We start from the raw sequence: 18,269 nt of genomic DNA, 5'->3' as shown, positions 1-18,269 counted from the left end.
TATAATATAGACTAAAAACATATACATTATTATAATTGTTTTCAACTATATTGAAACATTTTAGATAAATTTATAATCTCTTTTTAAGTCACAAATGCTAGTTGTTTGTTCCTTCAATTTCTTCTTCAACTCTTCTATAATCTTGAGAGGTTTTCTCCCAAAGGTCCAGACGACCTTATATTGAATCTCGTCTTGCGTATAGGGCAATATTTGTTATTTATTTGCATCCATTTTGAATTAAATCTTGAGTTAGATGATTTCATTATTATTAGGAATATGTTTGTAATGGTGTTTTAAGAGTCACTCAATGATTTGCGCTCTCAATTTTAACATCAACTCACTTTATATGCAATAACTCTAGTCCAACGACTACTTTTCTAGCTGTTACAGGTGTTTCTGGTAACAGGGGTATTTCGTGCACAATTCTCAAACCTCAGGGGTATTTGGTGCACAATTCTCAAACTTCGGGGGTATTTGGTGAAAGTCAAATTAGTTACTTATAATTAGTTGTAGATTTTAGTTAGTTGGAAATTCAAAAGGTTGTTGGGCTTTAACTAACTTTCCTCCCAAACTTGCTGCCGTTAAATATTTGACACCGTTAATGACAAAGGGCAAATAGTGCACTAAACTGAAAGTTCAGGGGCACCATGTGCACATTCTTAAACGCAGGGGTACCATGTAAATTAAGCCAAACCTCAAGGGCACCACGTGAATTATCCCTATTTTTTTCCTAGTGATAATAATAAATATTAGTCCATAGTATGGATCGGAATACTTTTTATGAGTGCTTAAATAAAGTATGAGCCCTTTGCTCTCACTACAAGAAAAAGGGCGATTAGCAACCAACTTGGTTGGTAGCAACCATTTATAAATATAGTTTTTGAGAAATATTATAATTTTTTAGTGTAATATTTTAGTAAATGTGCTCAAAAATTTTATACTAAAGCAGAACTTAAAAACTTTAAAATAAAACTCAGAAAATAAACAATAAAAGGTACTACCTCAGATGTATAGCCTATAAACTGCTCATCTATATGACCGTGAATAGTAATCATGTTTCTTTTATGCCTTTTTTTAATCGAATGTCCGTTTTTTTCACAATATTTTAATACACACTTTAGAGTTAACCACTTCCTACAAAGTATTAAATTTCAGCTATTTTACAAGTTTCAGCCACCGTTTCAATTTTAAATTTAGTAAAATAAAGCCAATTTTTAAGTCTGGATTCTCATAGGGATTAAGAAATAGGGAGTACATGATTACATGAAGTTTCATTCAATTCATTGTATAAAATTACTTCTTAAGAATAACAGTGGTAAGCAAAGTATAACAAGCAATATTATCACCAAATATATTGAAAAATGAAAATGATTACATGACTAACCTGAGTTTATTTCAAAGTCATGATAGCGCCATAGCGGAAGCACTCCAAGTCTCCAACACCGCAAAAACCGGTTCATCACTTACAACCAAGGAAATTTAAATGAAATAATTAATTCTTTATACAAGTTGGAATGTAGATACCCAATCACAAATTTTTGACTCTTTCCGACTTTGCCGATCTCATGTCATACACACAATGAACCGAAAATTAAACCTAATTCAAATCTCAACCCCGACCGACCACCCCCTCCTCCATGAATCCAGTGAATGGGAGGGAGTAACAAGGATTCGTTTTGTAGAGAAAATTGCAAGTACAGTAATCTACTCGATTGTCCTCTCTTCATCTTTTGCAATTATGATCTCGATTTCCTGTCAAAAGAGTAATTAATCAATTATGATTTCCAATATCTTCCAAAGATTATAGGCTAACAGAATGTATAAATCTATGTAAGTGATCTAATGACTATGATTACCGAAGAAGAGATTAGGATTATACGGAGTAATTTAGATAGAAGAGAAGAGATTTGAAATCACACTTAAGAGTTAAGATTATTAGAAGAGAATTTAAATCAAGAAGAGAAAGAATAATGGTGATATTGAAGGGTAAAGATTTGAGCCAAATGAGTTACCTCTTGGTTCGCCGGTGTTCGGTATTGCTTTTCCCGACTTGTAGCAGGAATTAATTTGGAAATCACCAAATGTAAAATGGACTTATTTACCGCGATTCCAATGACTGAACACATGACAAATATAACTATGGCCGCCCATAAGGAACTGTGTTGTATAACAGTGTAGATGCCAGTCATAAAAGCTAACAAGGTTGCATATAAGGACTGCATTAGTATGAACATACTACGGTCGACCAATACTCGAGCAACGTCAGGTTCAGAATCCATAACCATAGACCATATCAAGCAAAAGAGGACTAATATGGAAGTACACATTGCATATACATCAGCCAGTAAAAATACTAAGAATGCTGCTTTCTTTGCGAGAACTGCTTCCCCGGTATCACTGTTGATGCCACCAGGAAGAGTGAATCCTGCCGCGAATGTAATTGTTGCTAAAAGAGCAGCAACAACTGAGAGGGTGTTTCTCATTTGGTCCAAATTGGTCCCTTGTTGAATAAATGATGTTTTTAGGTTTGGATTCACTTTTATTAGCTTGCACATTTTGTCCTGCAAGTTGTATCAAACATCGTCATTTTCAGCTTACCCGATTTTTTTCATCAAAATGTAACCATAGAAATTAGGTTGTTTAAACATACCCAGTCTTCATTTTCCTCACAAAGCTTGGCGAGTAAATCCATGGCAGTTGTGCCATTATCGTCTTTGATTGTCCGCTGGACCTCATCATCAAGTAGAAGTGCCCTAGCAAGATGTATATCCTTTCTCTCTAGTGCACGGTGTAACGCTGTTGCCCCATCATGATCAGCATAATTCTTAACTTCTGCTATTGACGAATTTTTTAGAAAAGAACGGTAATCTTTGAAAGTGGGTAGTTTAATGTGGTGCAACGGAGTGTCACTTTCTTCGCGACAAAGATTTTGTAGATTTGGACAGTGATCAACAAAGGCCAGAACAGCATCGCTCTCTTCTCTTGTACATGCTTCTATCCAATCAAAGTCTTCTTTTTGTATACGAGAAGGATCGGTTAATAAATCTACTAGCCAAGGAATGTTTTCACGTTTGGCATAGTCAAGGGCCGTCTTTCCCTGATCATCTTCCAAGTTGATGATCCACCAATATTTACTAAGCAACATTCGGCATGTTTTCTCTGTGCTCGTGATATAAACTTATATTAGTTCTTTCCAACCGAAGCAGGAAGGCTTGGCAGGCGAACCATTTTTATACAAGCTAGTGTATAAAAGTAAAAAACCATACCTGGAAGAGTAGATAAATAATGAAGTACAGTGGTTCTGTCATTGCGACGAAGCATCTTGAACCGAGGTTCATCAATTCTCATGATCTCATCCACAACTCGTGCACAGCCACACCTAACGGCAAGAAAGAAGGGACTTTCACTCTTGTTGTTAAGAATCTGACACAACGTTGGATCGATTGACAGGATCTCTAGTGCAAGTTCTTCATGTTTTGAAGACAAGGCAGCTTGTAACGGTGTGTCTCCATTTTTGTTCTGTATTTTCCAAGGAGGACACTCTGCAGCCACTTTGTCTTGGCTTATCTCCTCGCCTAGACTCACTTGTTGCTGATAGCCGCGTATCAAGATTTTCGCTACTTCACATTCCTCATTCCTCGCGGCTATGTGCAATGGAGTGTCGAATTCATCATCTTTCATAATAATCATTTCCTTATAGACTTTGGTCTTCGCCTCAGCAATATCATCTCCCTCTAGAAGTATTTTACACGGCCTTGCTTCTCCATCCTTGGCCCATTGATGAACTATTGTGAATCCTCTGTCGTCAATCAGGTCAAACCAATCTCCAAGTTTTTGGAATAGCAACCTCACTACATGATCTGTTATTACATTGTTAGAGACTTAGAAATGTGTTTTTTTTTTTTGGTTCAAATGAGTGCATTCATCGAACCCCTTAAATTCATGGTTGGAGTAAGAGCATGTTTTGCTTAGAATATGTTTGGCCTAACTTGTAGAAAATGAGTTTTAGTTTTTCAAGCAATTTTCTAAAAGTGTTTCAAAAGCAGCAATTTGGTGCTTCTATTTTTATGGGCAAAAAGCCAAAAATATGGTTTTTGGTTTTTGAGAATTTTTTTTAGTTTTTGAATAATAATGTGTTTGGCCAAAAAGTATTTTCGAGTCCAAAAACACTTTTTTTTTTAGCTTTTAAATAATAATGTGTGTGATAAAAATGAGTTTCTACTTTTTAAGCTTAATTTTTTAAAAGTAGTTTTTTAAAAGTAGAAGGATTTTTTGTCAAAAATTACCTTATAATTAAGGGTATTTGTAAAAATACTACCTTACATTATTATTTTTGTTTTTAACTACCTTTATTTTCTTTGTTTTGGGTTAATAACTACCTGCACCAAGATTCTAGACATATTTGGTCAGTTTTACAGCATTAACTGATCTCACAAGAGTCCTTTCTTACTTTAATCTTGCGTAGATCCGATTTTAGGAAGTCAAGATGTACTTACGCTTAACTTTAGTGAATATTTGTAGTTGTTGTTGATATATGTAAACATAACTTTTGCTTGTCTGAAGTTAAATTACAGTTTGGTCGTAGTTGGTAATTGTTGTCTGATGTTAACAAAGTCATGAGAGATACGTTAATGTCGCTAAACTGATCAAATCTCGTCAGATTTTCAACACAGGTAGTTAATGACCAAAAATAAAGAAAACAAAGGTAGTTAAAAGCAACAAAAATAATACGGAGTATAAGGTAGTCTTTTTACAAATACCCCTAAATATAAGGTAGTTTTTGATCAAAAACCCAATGTAGAAGCACCAAATTGATGCTTCTATTTTTATGGGCAAAAAGGTGACATTTGAGATTTTGAGAATTTATTAGTAACTTTTAAATATATATGATGTGTTTGGCCAAAAAGTGTTTTTAATTCCAAAAACACTTTGAAAAGTTAGGCCAAACACCCACTAAGAGTAGACCTGGCAAAATCAACCCGACCCGGCCCGAAAAGGCTGACCCGAGACTCGAGATCGACTCAAACTGCCGTACTCGAATGACACCCAAAACCCGAATTGACCCGACCCGACCCGAAAATGACCCGAGCTTTTGTGGACCCGTAACAGACCTGACCTGTAATTACCCGATCCGAAACCACACAACCTGAAAATGACCCGACAAAACATAACTTTTATTACCCAAAAGACTTGAAATGCTTTTTTTTTCCACTTAATCATTGACCCGGCCGGAAATAACCCGATCCGCTTGAGTCGAAACAAACCTGGCCTATGCAAATTAATGGAAATGGGTAAGGAGTAGGGAGTAGGGAGTAGGGAGTAGGGAGTAGGGAGTAGGTGAATCCGTGAATGAAGGAGGTAGATAAAGGAAGAGTAGTAGTGACCTGTGCAATTAGTAGCAAGACTAACAAGTTCCAAGAGATCTGAGGAGCCGACAATAGAAGTGGCAGGTTGAGAAGACATCAAAATCTTCTGAGCAACACGATTGTAACCCTCTTTGACGGCATAGTAGAGCGGGGTGTAGCCATCCTCATCAGCAATGGTGCAGCTCACTAGTTCGGGATCCATCAACATTATCTCCATCGCACATTCCTCATAGTAGAGCGGGGTGTTGGCATCCTCATCCAACTCATCTTGTGCCAAGCATAAGGTCAACGGCGTCATCCCACCACAATGATCCATGTGAAAACTCTGGTTACGCAACTCAGTCAACGCTAACCAAGGCTTGACGTGATCCTCGTCGTCATCATCCCACGACAATGATTCGTACATTCCTCTAATACACTTGATCACCGAGAACCTGCCCTTCAAAGCCGCTGTGTGAAGCACGGTATACGAATTTACATCTCTGATGTGGAGGAATTGTTTTAGGATATTTGGGGGTAGAATATTCATAGCTTCCTCCATAAACTCTACCCTGCCAAACCATGCGGTATGATGGAAGATGCACTTTCTCCCACTGTCTAGACCGAGGAAGTATTCGGTAGGTTCTCTAGCCAATGCTTTTTTCAGAAACTCCACATTTCCTACAAAAGCCGCGTTCCTCAACGCCGGATCCATCCTCTATGCAACGCTTCTTTTGGAAAATGGTGATTTATTTCTAACTCTAATTTTAAAGTAGTATTGTTTTCATACTCCCACAACTCCTGCACGCCTCTATATATATACACACACATTTTATCGCCACCTGTCCACTACTACCTCCTCGTTCATTTTTTATTATTATTATTTTAATATTATCAGTCGTCTACCCAATCAATTTTTTTTCTGGTCGTAATAAAATATTGACTACTAATCAATCTACTATGTTTAGTTACACAAATTCTCACTTTAGACGGACACTATCCGTTTGAAGCTGTAGACGAATAGTGTGCATTTCACAAAATGAGAGTGGATAGTGCAAGTGGGTGGGAAATGAATACCCCCACTTGCATTTTGTGAAAAGGCCACTATCCGTCTACAGCTTTAGACGGATAGTGTCCGTATACAATGAGACGGACTGGTTTAGTTAACCGTTTCTCGTCTCTTTGTCCAACTAAGCTATGAGCTGGATCAATTATGATATACATAATACATACTCTACGTACGTATTACAGGTTGTTCCGTTCCCATACTCTTGGCATATGGAGTATTGAAGGAAGCTCACTTCGTAATCAATCTCGTTGACTTTGACACGCAGCTTATAGACTTAATAGAGAATATGCAATGTGAACACTTCAATTACAATCATGTAATGAAATATAGCAATGGAATAATCCAAAACGAGTGTCCACACGCGCCTAAAGACCCGTGATGGGTGAAACTTTTGGAAAATAACAACTATACCCGCTCCACCACTCTGCGGGTACCCATTTACTCGCTCCGTCAGTTAGGGGTTACCAATTATCAGCCTATTTAGACCCATTAGAGCCTATCTCAGTAACGGAGCCAGGTCAGCGGGGGCGGACTACCTTGAAAAAAACTGGAAAATTTTAACCAAAACTTCGGAATTTTCAGCCGCCAGAACACAAGTACTTTGACCCAAACTAACCTAGTCAAAAGTCAACTCCCTGAGGAAAATTTATATGGCAACCTTACAGAAATTACTTGGTGCTACTAGCTTGTGCAGTTGTGCATGAAATGAAATTCTTATAAACTTTAATTTCATTTAAATAAAAATTTTATCGGAGCTACATTGTTTGGTTAGCATAAGAAAATTGAGCTTGGTTTCCATCATCCTCGATTTTTTGTTTCTAAGACAACAAAGCAGCAACGAAAGGCTGGGACCCAAGCTCGCAACGTTCAACTCAACCATGTATGGTGGCTCACATTGTCCCTTACATGACCCCGCTAATGTGCACCCACCACTCCACCAGGTCCCAAAGAGCAAAAGTAAGCCTTTGCAGTAGACCCCACATACATAAAGAATATAGATTGAGACATGAGTAACATCACACGTACCCACATTCTCGAGCCAAGACGTCGTTCACCTCGTTCAACACGGTATCCTCAACACCAAGAGATGCAAACGTTCAGCCATCAATATTCTGTAAACAAAAAAGACGTGAAAACAATCTTTCACAAATCCAAGATTGGTAATCAAAGATTAAGTTGCAAATTGCAGCTCTGCATAATGACAAAGACCAAGTTTTAAAAAAATCAGTCCGTCGCTCATGAAGTCATGATGTCAGTCTTTCTTAAACAGCTAGAATGCAAAATTACTTGAATGTATATACGAATACCAATCACCAGAACTTAACCAAGAGATTCAAATCATACTCTCACAATCCTTCGATCAAAATATTGATCGGAACTAGGTAATGAAAATCACATGAGAATTTTATGAACCAAATATCACAGTCGGGCACAGGGTATTTCTGAAGGATGTCAACTGAGCCCTGAAAAGTATGGAGCATCACGCAAGTTAGTTTCATCTTGGACAAAAATGCAATCCGGAATAAGGCATTCATGCATTCAAGCAAACATGCATGTTGTGCCAAAGACGACTAAGATTATGACAGATATATACTCACCTCACCTGGAGACTGTTCCTTCATAATAGGTTCCCACAGTACAATCTCATTGTCAACACTCTACAACAAAGCAGATAAAGATTAGAGGAACAACTGTACTGTGGTCAAGAAAACGTCGACAATTTTAGCTCAGATTTCTGACATCTGAATAAAATCCCAAAAGAAAAATATGATTGCAACACTAGCATGAAGCAAGTCAGCATTTTTTACAGAAAATGGTGACATACCCCACTTAAGATGATACAGTCAACTGCTCTTCTGATTAAAAAACAATTCAATGATCTACAGTCTAAGCTCTAGTTTAATGTACAAGTAAGAATGCCCAAGAGCAATTAACACGGATAACGAACAGCACATATCTTCTTTTCTAATAGAACAAGCACATTTATTTTTCAATTAGTCTCACTATAGACAGATATATCCGTCTAAAGTGAAAGACGGGTCAAATATGCTTAAAGTGGTGACATTTTTTGGCTCCACCACGCAACTTGTGTTCTTGTCTTATCTTAAAGTGGGTGGATATTTGGCCCGTCTATAACTATAGACGGATATTTCCCGTCTATAATGAGAATTTGTGTTTATCTTTTTTCTTTTGATGCAAAGAGGGGCCGAAGCCCATTATATGCCTATAAATGTTTAGGAGTTGATGAATTACAAGTTCTTCTGTATTATCAATAGAATATGGGATGTAATACATGATATAATAAGGGTAGCACACATATATAATGATGTTATTGACTTATTATCCTTAAAACCATTTTATAGAGTACTGTTCAGTTTTTACAGCATTGATCACTTGTGTTTTGAGAATTTACTTGAATCAAAAGAGTTATTACATATGCCATATTGAAAGGATAATTGATTCATTTGTAATTGAGGAAGGTTGAATTCCGCTGTACATGAAATAAACACACAGAATTTCAATTTTGTCAAACCAAAGGAAAGACCATTACCCTTCATCGACCAAATTTTAACTGTGTTGTCCATCCCACAGCTTGCAATTCGGTGTTCATCAGAAGGATGAAAATCCTGAGGGAAAGAAAGCAATATCATCATAGTATGGGGGCACAATAGAAATAACTCGACAAGTAAAGGCGTTAGCCGTGCGAAAAGAGGCAGCTCAAATCATCTTATCAAAGACTCACCACGCTTAATACTTCATTACGATGACCCCCAGCTCCAGCAAATATCAAAATACAAATTCCAGTATGAACATTCCACAACCGAACCGATTCATCCTGGACAACTATTAACATGAGTAATCAACTCCGTAAATGTTCAAACTTCAAAAATCATGTTTTTGGTATTTTACTTACTTTGCTCGCGGACACTATAAGTGATGGATTCAAAGGCTGGGTTTTTATTTCATTAATTGAGTCCCCATGACCAACATAACTCTGCAAAAATTTACAGGAAACAATTGAAATATATAAGCTCGGGGAAGAAAAACTAGGAGAACTCAAAATTAAATAAACGAGATTCCCTTCCATCCCAGCCTCACTCCCCTAGAAAACAGATTTGCTCAAAATTATAAATCTTCATCACAGTAAACTAGTACGAACACTGCAACAGTGTAGCACTAAGGTTGAAATGTTGATCATTTCACAGTTTATAAAGCCTCACGATGCCAAGTAAAAGACTTGCAAAACATACCTTGTGTATCTTCTCATTTGCAGGTTTGCAGCATCAATTACACGTATAATGCCATTGCTTCCTCCAGCAACAAGGAGTGGTGTACGGTCCACATCACAAGCCCAGCTGACAGTATAGAAAGATTCCTCCTTCTGATCCACACAACATCCTTTGGCTTACATTTATACCACAAAATAAAGGAGATATGCGAACTCAACCAAGTAATAAAATTCTGTTGAGAGGATGAATGACTTTACTTACATCCTCATCAATGAAAGATTGCAGAACTGCAATTGTACCACCTTCAAGACATCTATAAATCGTCATCTAGAATACGTTAAAAGAACAGAAAGCTGTTACCACCCTAAATAGACTAATGAGCAAAACTACATCAGCTTTTTAAAATATCACCAACCAAAACAAAGAGTAAACACAAGCTACCGCAAATTTATGCATCTCAAGTTATAACAGTTTAAAGACAACTTTGCTGTAATCAGACGACATAACTATTCGATTTTACTTCCAAACAACTTAAACAACAACAAGGTAAACAAAAAAACAACTCAATACTCATAAAACCAGTATCCCTAACCACATGTTACTATTTACAAAAGCCAAACAACAACTTCCATCATGCACATACATTATTTAACTTACCACTCATGTAATGCCCACATGCTTTTATTCTATAACCTTACATAAAAACAATGACAATATATATATATATATATATATATATATATATATATATATATATATATATATATATATATATATATATATATATAGATAGTAGGATCCGGTGTGACCTCATTATGGCGAGGCGGCGGGTCTCACCAAAATGATACATGTTGAGTGGATGTGATATTGCGCGCGCTCTTGGGCTTAGATCAAAATTGACCCAATTACATTATTACAAACAACGTTCTTTCTTCATCATCAAAACTCCTCTCAGCCATCTTTCCCAAATCAATCTCCATAACCTAATCAATTGAAGCAATTGTTCGTAGATTGCAGCGATTTTCCGATCAATTGTAGCGATTTCCCAATAAGTTTGATCTATTTCAGAGTTTTTTCGATCAATTTGACCAATTCCGGCGTTTTTTCGATCAATTTGATCAATTGAGCGATTTTCAGATCAATTGTAGCGATTTTCAAATTGCATCAATTCAACAACCACCAAATCGCCATCGCCTCTCGCCTATCGCCGTCGTTGTTACACAATTCACACCAGGGTTTACTCGCGCTTTGTCCCCTCCTCTTTGCTCACGACGCCTCTCTGCCGCTTCCCCGTTTCTCTGCTCTCGACGCATTCATCGAGTAATAGCTAGAACATCAAAGGTGCGCTTTACTACTTATCGACATATAGCATCTATAAGTTTTGTCTATTGCTTTTCTATACTATCAATTTCAGTAATATGTTGTCCATTTGGATATTCATCTCATACCGACTTCCCTAATTTTAAGATACTACAGTAGAATAATTGAATTTTTGTGAACCATTTTGTTGCTATTTGAGTAGTTAAGCCGATTTTAGTGACCATTTTGGGTCTTACGCTGCTGCTGTTGTTATTGTATTCTACAAAAATGTTTTTATTTTAGTTTTTGGAATATGAAAATTGTTAGTTGCATGACTTGGGAAGATATTATTGGACTATCATGTGTCCTTTACTGTTTTCTCCACGATTTACTTCATTGTAATTTCTGAATCTCCTATCATGTGTCCTTTACTGTTTCAAACCCCCCTCCCCCTCCCCCTCCCCCTCCCCTCCCTCCTCTTTTTCTGGCATCCTTCAGCTTGAGTCTCTCTTTAATACTATTTAACCAAATTGGTTGGTATTTTTCTCTTCTGTATGCTCTGCTATGGACATGGCACTGAATTATGCTGATTATACCAGCTGTTTTGATGTCAGTCGGATATGTTGTGCTTCAAATCTTTGAATCTTAATATGTAGCCTAAGTCATAGCTATTGCGACTCTTAAACTAATGATATGATGGCCTTTAAGATGTGTTGCTCGACTGTTAACTCGATTTCGTGTTGTCTTGCTAAGATTATATTCCTTGCAACCCGACACTTATGGTGGTTTTAGATATGGTTCTATGACTCTGTAAAATATCCTCTCATTGTATTCCATAATACATGAAACATTTGGCAGAAGTTTGGGTGACATTGATTAACATGATGGATTTGTTTAGCTAATTGACTAAGCAATGAATCAATGATAGTGGTGTCTTGCTGCAAAAATTCTGTTGGTTTCTCTGATGATAACTGTGATCTACAATATTCCCTAGTCCCTCCATATATTTATGTTGACCCCATTTGACTTTCAAATTGGAGCGGAACACGTAACATTTGTGTTTCCATAATAATAAAGCAAAACTGAAAAAGCTGATAATTTGGTCATATTCGGACAAACAAAGTGGTTGTTGATTATCGATTTAATTATGAATCCGATTGGTTTTAATTTATCAAATTTTCAGGTTTACTTCTATTGATAAAAATTTGTTATAAGTGATAAGAGATAACCTGTTTTGCTCTTCTCCTGATTTATTTTGTGAATCTCGGTCCTTATGTTGTGAATCCTATAGCTTGTTTTGTGAACCTGTAAGATAATTTTCTAAAACTTGGTCATTATAGGTGTTAGGAATCACCTATTTTGTTCTTTGCCTTATTTTGTGAATCTCAGTCCTTATTTTGTGAATCTCAGTCCTTATTCAGTGAATCTTAAGGCTTGTTTTATGAAACTTGATCATCATAAGTGGTTAAAATCACCTATTTTGCTCTTTTCTTTATTAGGTGAATCTCAGACTTTGTTTTATGAATCTCAGACCTTGTTCAGTGAATCTTAGAGGTTGTTTTGTGAAACTTGGTCATCATAACTGGTTAAAATCACGTTTTTTGCTCTTTTCCTTGTTTGGTGAATCTCATACCTTATTTTGTGAATCTCATACCTTATTCAGTGAATTTTAAGACTTGTTTTGTGAAACTTGATCATCATAAGTGGTTAAAATAACCTATTTTGCTCTTTTCTTTATTAGGTGAATCTCATACTTTGTTTTGTGAATCTCAGACCTTGTTCAGTGAATCTTAAAGCTTATTTTGTGAAACATGGTCATCATAAGTGGTTAAAATCACGTTTTTTGCTCTTTTCCTTATTTGGTGAATCTCAGACCTTATTTTGTGAATCTCATACCTTATTCAGTGAATCTTAAGGCTTGTTTTGTGAAATTTGATCATCATAAGTGGTTAAAATCACCTATTTTGCTCTTTTCTTTATTAGGTGAATCTCAGACTTTGTTTTGTGAATCTTAGAGCTTGTTTTGTGAAACCTGGTCATCATAAGTGGTTAAAATCACGTTTCTTGCTCTTTTCCTTATTTGGTGAATCTCAAGCCTTATTTTGTGAATCTCATACCTTATTCAGTGAATCTTAAGGCTTGTTTTGTGAAACTTGATCATCATAAGTGGTTAAAATCATCTATTTTGCTCTTTTCTTTATTAGGTGAATCTGAGACTTTGTTTTGTGAATCTCAGACCTTGTTCAGTGAATCGTAGAGCTTGTTTTGTGAAACTTGGTCATCATAAGTGGTAAGGACTAGAGCACACCTCGAGAATCAATTTCTTCAGTCGTTCCTCTAATGGCAGGGGGAGTAGAGATAAGGGAACAACTCACATGATGAAAACTAGTGGAATGATTTAATTATTTTAAAACCAATTAGCTCAAATGGCAGAGCGTTGTGCAATGCACAAGGTGTGGGTTCGATTCCCATGTTGGTTATTGACTGCTACTGTTACTTCAAAGCCTAATTGGTATTTCTCTAGTGGACTTTTGGGTTTTGACATTTTCTGTCAAATCCAATTGCACCCAATTTAGATAATTTCTAACATTGACTTTACAAAGGACTCAAAATTGTAATCCTTTGCTCCTTTAGTGGCTCTGACGACGTTTTGGCTTATGCACGCCGTTTGTGCGCATCTAAGTTTGAGCTTCTTCTACTCATCCTCAATTTTGCACATCTGAGTACGGATTTGGCTAACTCATCCTCAATGTTATTGTATTTAAGTTTAATACACTAAATTCTTAAATTAACTAGGCTATATGAGATTCGAACTCATACCTTTGTGCAAGATTTGCACATTGCTCTCCCATTTGAGCTAATAGCCGTTAAGATATACGAGTACATAACAAAGATTAAATAAGGGGAACCTTAAGCTAATAGCCTTTAGATATGCAACAATGAAAAGCCTAACCTGCGATTGATTGTCAATGTGATGAACAGCCCTAGATTCATTACCATATGACTCCGTGATTGTAGAACGGGCATCAGGAACGAACTTCTAAAAGTCTCACATGAACAGCCCTAGATTCACATAATCTAGTCTAAGCTTCACAAAATCAAGTCCAGGTTTCACAAAATCAGGTCTATGTTTGAACCTTATTTTGTGAATCTTGGACTTAATATTGTGAATCTTGGAGCTAATATTGTGAATCCTGGACCTAATTTTGTGAACCCTGAACCTAATATTGTGAATCTTGGACTTGATTTTGTGACTTGGGGCTAATCTTGTGAAGACGAGTGATCTTAACCTTTGGTGCAGGTTGGTGTTGAGAGCAACAGCATGACGCGTGATCTTAACCTTTGGTATGCAGTCATCCTGTTTTCGACCCATGTCTTCGTCTTGAGCACCTCTGCAGAATGCCAAGCGTCAGACTATGTTTTCCATACGCGGTTAGAAATATCTGAGTACTGCCCGTGGCTGTGCTACATAATCTAAAAAGTCGGGTTAACATACGCCACAGATACTTTTGGGCTAAATTCAGTCTCAAGTTTTAACCTGTAGTTGAAGCGTCGTTCAAGTGCTTCAAATCAAAGATGGCCCCAGTAGCTTCATTGGCATGTTTCTTTGTCTCGTGTGACCCGAGTTGGATATAGTCCCAGCTTCCATTTTGATAGCCCTCATTCAGAAAGAGCTCAAAGTGCCTTGTATCTAGCATCTGCATTGTCCCTGCACATACCAAACTTTTAGACCAATGAATTTATAACAAAATGATGTATAACACAGAATAATCATCATGTTGCAGAATTCTACACCATGTTGCTCTAGAAGATGATCGGAAAAAACAGCAACATTGAGTGTTGTGTTAGAAGGTTATATGCAGTAAAACAGTGGTTTGGTTGTATGCATATAACCGTCTCATATTCTCATGTAAGTTTTTCTATAGCTTCAAAGTGGCTTATTCATCATCTATATTTCTCTAGTCACACATAAATCTAAAGCGCTCACCATCACATGTGCTGAGATTACAGACTGGGCATCGAACAAGCTGCAGATCTGCAAGATTATGATCAGAATTTTACTTGAATTCATCAAACTAGAAGTAACTAAAACGAGCTTAAATCTGGCAATCAAAATTGTTTACCAGCTATCCAGATTCCGGTTTTAATGTTGGTGAGCACACATAATCCAATGGTTTTCAACATCTTCTCAATAGTGTCCATAGAAACTCTTCTAGGCCAAGATAATTTTCCCGTCACGAGTGTTGCTGGTGAGTCCATGAAAAAAGCCCCAATCCGCATCCATTCTGTACATTGGTGACTTTTGATGCTTAGTTCTCGAGTGAGTAATTAACATTTAACAATCGGAATTCTTTAACTGCTGAACTTGCACCAAATTAAACAAAAGCCATCAGTAGACTCAAACTTTTCTCCAATGAGTAATAAATTGATTGACCAGAGAAGAAAGTGTCACTGCACCTATATACTTCTCTTGCTGACAAAACAAGTACGAGTGAGTACCATCGCAACGATAATCAAACGAGAATCAAGCTTATCAAAAGCGTAAGCATTTTCATTCGTTATTGTTACAACATAGCATTACATTGGATAACAAAATGAAATTCTTAAGAATACTGATCATACCAAATCTTTGATGCATAGATTTTTGCCACTGAAGGATACATTTCTGGATTAGGCATGCCAAGATCTCGTAAGCAAGCGTATTTCCAAATGCAATCTTCTGACATGAGTTTGTAGAACCATTTGCAAGTACTTCCTAGCTTCACCAGTGACTTTCCGCCTAAGTACTTTGATATCTCTATCCATACATCATCCTCATAACTTGACAAACACAGATTACCAAATAACACATTCAGATAAATTCGAGCAAGTATAAACTCGAAAGATACTAAATATCTTTCTAAATAAGGTAGTGTGAAAACTCAAAAACATAATTTAAAATCCCCTATCTACTAAATGGATAAAACTCAAAAGCTAGTGTGAAAAATACGGAATGAAAGGTCAACGATAATGGCGAAGACGAGATTAATCGAAAAAGACGGAATGAAGGAAGATTTCCTCTCAAATCGATCAAAACCTCCATAAAAAAGAACGAAAATCAGTAATTAAACTAGTTTATTGAGAAATTAACAAAGTAAATAAATTGATCGAAAATTATTGTGAAGAATGAGGACTAAAATCGGGATAAATCGAAATGAAAAGTATGTGATTGAAATTACCTAACTTCCGGATGTTAATGGAGGTCAAAAGGCTTAGTGATAATGGAGGAAGGAAGCTCAGCGATAAAATGGCGTCGAAATCTGAGTGAATGACGAAGACGGAGCTCTGAAGAATGGCGAAAATGGAGCTAAGAAGAATGGCGAAAACGGTGTCAGATGAAGACGAGATAAAGAGAGAGAGTGTGAAGTGAGTTAGGAATTATTAAGGGACACGTGTTATAATCTGGTGAACCTACAATTATTAAATCTAATGGTTTAAAAGGGTTCACTACCTCACCTTTAAGGAGGGTGCCTCACATGATTCAATATATATATATATATATATATATATATATATATATATATATATATATATATATATATATATATATATATATATATATATATATATATATATATATATATATATATATATATATATATATATATATATATATAACATAAAATTCTCATTCATGTGTTACTAACATATCAACATTATATAAAAAAAAAAATCCACTTCAGTCATATAAACATGCTTAAATCATGAAATCATATTTTTAAGCAACATTATCCATCATCCATCATACACTTTATCTAACGCATGCATATAGTATCTAGCTTTATTATATAACTTTACGGAACAAAATCATGTATAACCATATCACATCGCCTAATCTCATGTTACTAAGATTGCCACAATATAAATAATTCATCCTGCAATACATTATTCATCACATATTATCATATATGAACTACTTTCTTTTTCCACCACATCATTCATCATTCTCATATACTTTTCAACAATTTCAACCAACATTGTAAACCAACTATCATTCAACATGCTTTCAACCAACAACATACAAAATCATATTGATTCATGCCACACATCACTATATAGGTACACAATTCATAAATTAAACACATAGCGATCCCGACTCATATCCCATGGTGACCGGTTCAAAATTGTAGGGCGAGTTCGCGGCTTTAGGACGTCTCCCAAGTCTTTGCATTAGCTCATACAACTTCTACCCCGGGTTCATTTTAATTTGACTCCCTATGTTCATTAGGTTCATTGGTTACAGGTTTCAAGATCGTCGCTCTGATACAACTTTGTGACACCCCCCATACTCCAAGTGCCTTACCAGGATCACTCGGGTATAGGAACGTCACCATCTCGGCTACCCGAGGCAATGATAATCATCAGACAATAAAGAAACATACTTAAATAGTAAATAACGTTTAATGTGATTACATGCCAAAAACCAAAACTGATAAAGAGATACAAGTTCTCCAAAACTGTATACTATCAAAAGACTATCAGACACGGTGGAAAAATTCTAAACTGCATCGTGGTGACTCCTCCCAGTTATCTCATACGCCTCAGCTCATACCTGCTCAATAACTGCTCACCACCCCCTAATGGATTACCACAGTTTTTAAAACATTTAAACGGGGTCAGTATTGATTACATAAAAACAAATGCCACAAAGAAACAACGTCACAAACAGCTCAAGCAGTTCACACAAATCCCCAGTCCCCATCTCCAAATTCCACACAACTGACTACACACAAAAGTGTGTAGTCCTGCCAGAGTACCCATCGCAACAAGTACTCCACGCCGCCAGTGGGGGACCGCAACCGTACCCACCAAATCCCCGCTCATCTCCATCGAGCGATAAACTCAAGTTCATTAATGTGCACATCCCCTCTGTGACGGGTTCCACAGAGAGCGAATCAAGGGCGTGAATCCACTCCCGTAAGTGACTCCACTCAGCCAGGGACGCGCCCCGAAGATCACAAACAGTTACACAATCAATCAACAGTATACTATCAACAACACTAAAACCAATCCAACAATACAATTACTCAATAGTTACAACAACAATTACCAACAACTTATGTAGCCAATACTGAGTAGGGAAACCCTACCTGGAAAACAATCACAGAATCAGACGATCTAGCAGCTGTCTCAAAATCTCTCCTCCACGAATCCTCCTCCTATACATACATGCATACAATTACTACCTTAACCACATAATCATAAAAACCCCAAATCACCCAATTACGGTTTAACCAACTTTAACAAAACATTATAAAATTTATATGAAAAGCTTACCCCCGACAC

The 18,269-nt window shown here is 36.6% G+C and overlaps 2 protein-coding genes and 1 pseudogene across 3 annotated transcripts; all 3 read right to left on the bottom strand.

Moving 5' to 3' along the window:
* Positions 1–1,327: 1,327 nt before the first annotated feature.
* Positions 1,328–6,205, bottom strand: LOC141657090 (protein ACCELERATED CELL DEATH 6-like). Of its 2 annotated transcripts, XM_074464214.1 has the most exons (5): positions 5,385–6,205; positions 3,267–3,860; positions 2,651–3,159; positions 2,013–2,561; positions 1,328–1,752 (listed from the first exon to the last, which is right to left on the bottom strand). In XM_074464214.1, exons 1-5 carry the CDS (start codon positions 6,058–6,060, stop codon positions 1,705–1,707), a joined length of 2,376 nt encoding a protein of 791 aa, XP_074320315.1. In that variant the 5' UTR covers positions 6,061–6,205; the 3' UTR covers positions 1,328–1,704. The 2 variants fall into 2 exon arrangements, with proteins under 2 accessions (XP_074320315.1, XP_074320314.1); XM_074464213.1 differs by lacking the exon at positions 1,328–1,752 and having other exon boundaries at positions 1,866–2,561; positions 5,385–6,125.
* Positions 6,206–7,803: 1,598 nt separating this feature from the next.
* On the bottom strand, positions 7,804–10,241 carry LOC141657089 (polycomb group protein FIE1-like; annotated as a pseudogene).
* Positions 10,242–14,228: 3,987 nt separating this feature from the next.
* Positions 14,229–17,685, bottom strand: LOC141655107 (putative F-box protein At3g61730). Its single transcript, XM_074462204.1, has 7 exons — positions 17,651–17,685; positions 15,574–15,764; positions 15,402–15,452; positions 15,068–15,229; positions 14,932–14,979; positions 14,482–14,652; positions 14,229–14,335 (listed from the first exon to the last, which is right to left on the bottom strand). The coding sequence occupies exons 1-7, from the start codon at positions 17,683–17,685 to the stop codon at positions 14,229–14,231; spliced, it is 765 nt and encodes a 254-aa protein (XP_074318305.1).
* Positions 17,686–18,269: the final 584 nt, after the last annotated feature.

This window comes from Silene latifolia, chromosome 5 (genome assembly GCF_048544455.1).
Source record: "Silene latifolia isolate original U9 population chromosome 5, ASM4854445v1, whole genome shotgun sequence".
NCBI lineage: Eukaryota > Viridiplantae > Streptophyta > Magnoliopsida > Caryophyllales > Caryophyllaceae > Silene > Silene latifolia.
This window is presented reverse-complemented; position numbering and strand designations above follow the sequence as displayed.